The sequence below is a fragment of the Coregonus lavaretus genome (assembly GCF_964263955.1).
Source record: "Coregonus lavaretus genome assembly, chromosome: 27".
NCBI lineage: Eukaryota > Metazoa > Chordata > Actinopteri > Salmoniformes > Salmonidae > Coregonus > Coregonus lavaretus.
In genome coordinates this window covers 21,713,555-21,718,072 of record NC_140014.1, presented here as the reverse complement: position 1 = coordinate 21,718,072, position 4,518 = coordinate 21,713,555, and the positions used below count along the sequence as shown (strand labels likewise).

The 4,518-nt window shown below is 44.8% G+C and overlaps 1 protein-coding gene across 1 annotated transcript in view; it reads left to right on the top strand.

Moving 5' to 3' along the window:
* The window catches only part of LOC311102631 (steroid hormone receptor ERR2-like), a gene marked incomplete at both ends in the record, with an annotated part of 52,156 nt that extends 48,727 nt beyond the window's left edge, over positions 1-3,429 (top strand). Inside the window, one exon of the mRNA XM_084144000.1 lies at positions 3,413-3,429. Within this exon, the coding sequence (XP_084000126.1) occupies positions 3,413-3,429 (17 nt within the window). The remainder of the gene's footprint in view (positions 1-3,412) is intronic.
* Positions 3,430-4,518: the final 1,089 nt, after the last annotated feature.

The window sequence follows — 4,518 nt, the reverse complement described above, 5'->3', positions numbered from 1 at the left end:
GAGAGGAGAGCAGCTGCCTGCCGAGGCTGTGGGCCTGCGTTCCGCTCTGCTCACATCATTAGGAGCTCAGAGCCTCCATCCCTGCCTCCACACTAGCATAAACCACTAATGAAAAGAATGTAGTCACAAATCTAATTTTTCAGACAATTCTTGTGTAAACTGGAGATTTTCCAATGTATGCACTGTGGAACAAGGGCTCCTCCATAAATCACCCAGCTCCGCCGCTTGGTCATGTGCTGCCTCCTGAGAGGGGGTTCTGAGCACATGCTAGCCACACAGACATATGCTGCAGCAAAACAGAATCTGCACAGGCACAGTGAGAGAAGGGCCACTCACAGCACCTACACCTGTCTCACACACACACCCTACCCACCCCTTTGTCCACATCCTCCCCCTTTCTATCCATCCCAACCATGTTGTCCAACTGCCCAACCCCATCCTCTCTCCATATACCCCTCCTCTCAAACATTCCCTCCTACCCCCAGGCAAAGCAGCCAGCGACGCCTGCCTGCAAGCCACTAAAATGGGTCATTTTTTAATTAAATACAATATTAATTACTGCGAGCATCATTAACGATATGTGAGATTTGACTAATTAGTGTAATAGTTTTGGAGTCACGCTCATTAAATATGAAAATTACAGCAGTAGAAAGGATTGGTTCCGTGATCAATCTTGTATGGACAGAGAGGAAATGATTTAGAGAATAGCTTTTATTGTACAATTAACTCCATTACAACCTGGAAGACAGGAATAAAGAGACCAGGGAATTTGGTCTGCCTTGAGAGTTTCACAGAAGTGGTGCCTTTGGCTGGTGGCTTTCCCTCCCTTTCGAATGCAATCTTTTCCTTTTAACCAGACGAGACACTTGCCAAAGCACACAGTCCTCTCCAGAGAAGGCCCAGCCCATCATCCAGTCAATTAGGACAGCTGCTAAATGGAACTGACTTGTTGATTGTTTCACATGACACTTTTAGAGTTCATTGGACTTTAGTTTAGGCTTGTTCTAAACGTCTTTTCAAGACATATTTCAGAGTGATTCATTCCGTAAAGAAAAGTAAAACATATACATGTATATCATAGCCACAGGAGAGATTTCTACCCATCTTCAACTCATCAGCCTCTGTTCTCCTAGGCTGGAGCTGGAGAAAAGGAGCTGTCCATTCAGCACCACTCTCCACCACATTGCAAATACAGTGAGGGAAAAAAGTATTTGATCCCCTGCTGATTTTGTACGTTTGCCCACTGACAAAGACATGATCAGTCTATAATTTTAATGGTAGGTTTATTTGAACAGTGAGAGACAGAATAACACCAAAAAAATCCAGAAAAACGCATGTCAAAAATGTTATAAATTGATTTGCATTTGAATGAGGGAAATAAGTATTTGACCCCTCTGCAAAACATGACTTAGTGGCAAAACCCTTGTTGGCAATCACAGAGGTCAGACGTTTCTTGTAATTGGCCACCATGTTTGCACACATCTCAGGAGGGATTTTGTCCCACTCCTCTTTGCAGATCTTCTCCAAGTCATTAAGGTTTCGAGGCTGACGTTTGGCAACTCGAACCTTCAGCTCCCTCCACAGATTTTCTATGGGATTAAGGTCTGGGCCACTCCTTTGTTGCCTTGGCCGTGTGTTTTTGGTCATTGTCATGCTGGAATACCCATCCACTAACCATTTTCAATGCCCTGGCTGAGGGAAGGAGGTTCGCACCCAAGATTTGACGGTACATGGCCCCGTCCATAGTCCCTTTGATGTGCTGAAGTTGTCCTGTCCCCTTAGCAGAAAAACACCCCCAAAGCATAATGTTTCCACCTCCATGTTTGACGGTGGGGATGGTGTTCTTGGGGTCATAGGCAGTATTCCTCCTCCAAACACGGCGAGTTGAGTTGATGCCAAAGAGCTCGATTTTGGTCTCATCCGACCACAACACTTTCACCCAGTTCTCCTCTGAATCATTCAGATGTTCATTGGCAAACTTCAGACGGGCCTATATATGTGCTTTCTTGAGCAGGGGGACCTTGCGGGCGCTGCAGGATTTCAGTCCTTCACGGCGTAGTGTGTTACCAATTGTTTTCTTGGTGACTATGGTCCCAGCTGCCTTGAGATTATTGACAAGATCCTCCCGTGTAGTTCTGGGCTGATTCCTCACCGTTCTCATGATCATTGCAACTCCACGAGGTGAGATCTTGCATGGAGCCCCAGGCCGAGGGAGATTGACAGTCTTTTGTGTTTCTTCCATTTGCGAATAATCGCACCAACTGTTGTCACCTTCTCACCAAGCTGCTTGGCGATGGTCTTGTAGCCCATTCCAGCCTTGTGTAGGTCTACAATCTTGTCCCTGACATCCTTGGAGAGCTCTTTGGTCTTGGCCATGGTGGAGAGCTTCAATGGACAGGTGTCTTTTATACAGGTAACAAACTGAGATTAGGAGCGCTCCCTTTAAGAGTGTGCTCCTAATCTCAGCTCATTACCTGTGTAAAAGACACCTGGGAGCCAGAAATCTTTCTGATTGAGAGGGGGTGAAATACTCATTTCCCTCATTAAAATGCAAATCAATTTATAACATTTTTGACTTAAGTTTTTCTGGATTTATTTGTTGTTATTCTGTCTCTCACTGTTCAAATAAACCTACCATTAAAATTATAGACTGATCATTTCTTTGTCAGTGGGCAAACGTACAAAATCAGCAGGGGATCAAATACTTTTTTCCCTCACTGTACATGAGAATTTCACAACTCTCTATAATAAGACTGTGAAACATTACTGGAGTATGGATGGCCTCCAAGGTGTGTCACTGGCCAGTGAGCTCCATGCCTTGTTTGTCCGGATCAGATTGTCTGTCGTATGCTCTGGTAAACAGGCTGGTTAGGACCATGGCCAGGCAGGCCCATGTATGACTGTTAGGGACCCTGAGCTGTTTAGTTTGCCTGGCCCTGTACTGGGCTAGCAGTGGAAATTGGCCCTACTTTCAGAGTGTGTAGGTTTAGCATTTGAAGCTGTGAAAATAAACGTGTTTGCTGTGCATCCAGTCTGTCCAGGTGTTCTATCATATTTGGAGCCTGATGCTGGACGGTATACACTCTGTTAGTGTTGATCACTATGGCATCTGAGAGCAGGAAGCACCCCTGGCAACATGACTGTGTGGGCTACTGACACAAATGACCACAGTCCAGAAAAAGAAACAATTAAGACAGAATCCCTCTTCAACTGATGCTGTTTTTTTATTCAGACTCTAAAAACTGCATTTAGTTTAGCCATCTCTTACTTTAACGTTCGTGCAAGGACTTGGGATCCGTTTTTGGGATGGACAGTTAAATAAAGTTCAATTGAACTAACTATTGAACACATAGAATCGTCCCTGATAATCATGTCTCCATAAAGTGAGACTGCATTGTTCATGACCTTGTAGCTCTGAGGGGCCTTTGACGGTCTCCTCTTGCATATATACCATAAACATTTCCTCCTCTTTGAATATATGCAATAACACTATCTCTAGCCTCTTGAATACCAGGCCTCCATATTATTGTAATGCTAACCTCCAGACTTCATGCCTGATAGCCAATACTTTATCATATTCTTTTCTTTTTTTATGGGTCCGGTGTCTGTTTAAAATGATTGCTCCTGTTTTGATCTGATTAATTTAGTGTGAGCACAAACAATTACTTTTCATCTTTATCAGTTAAAGGAATCATCCCTTTTTATGGGTATCATTTATTACAAGTGGACAGCTCCTTGTTTATTAGAATTTCAAGCAGCATATCGCAGCGCTGATCTCCCACAGTCTATATTTACATTTCAACTTCAGCTAAACAGGCATGACAAACACACGTAGCAGAGGCTGGTCTCGGCAAGGCTTCATTTTCTTTCTGCCTCTGTGGGCCAGACAGAATGTAGAGTTTATACTTAAAGTTCCAGGGCCAGTGGCAGAAGGAGCTGACCAGGGAGAGAGGGAGGAACAGGGGAGGAGGGAGGAAGGGGGAGTTTGACTGGGCTGAGAGTGTCTGTGTTTGAGTTTTCAGGTGAGTGTCCATCATTCAGTGAGAGAGGATGGGTTCATGGCCTCTGAAATCCATCCATGGCACTGGGGTCTTCTCAGTGAATCTAAATGTATGTGTGTGTGCCACAGCCAGGGCCACTCTTGACAAGCCAACAGCTGTTAATTATGAATTGGCCTGTGGAGAGGGAGACAGGCTGGTGAATATGCAGAGCTGAAGGAGCGGGCAGAACCCACAGAACACAAGTGTCAGACCCCCACTGCACCCGGAGTGGCAGGGGCTGCCCTGTGTGTCAATCACCGGACCTGGCCCAGCCACCAGGGACAGCTTGGACTGGACCCAGAAAAATACACTCTTGGTACCATTTAAATTACCTTTTCTAATTTCCTCTTGGTCCATCTTTTTGGAAAAAGCTGATCTAAACAGACAATGGTATTTTTATCTGGCAACCTTTGATTTTCTTTCATCAGGACAGATCTAGATGGATATGGTGAAGACAGACAGCAGTCCTCCTCATGTC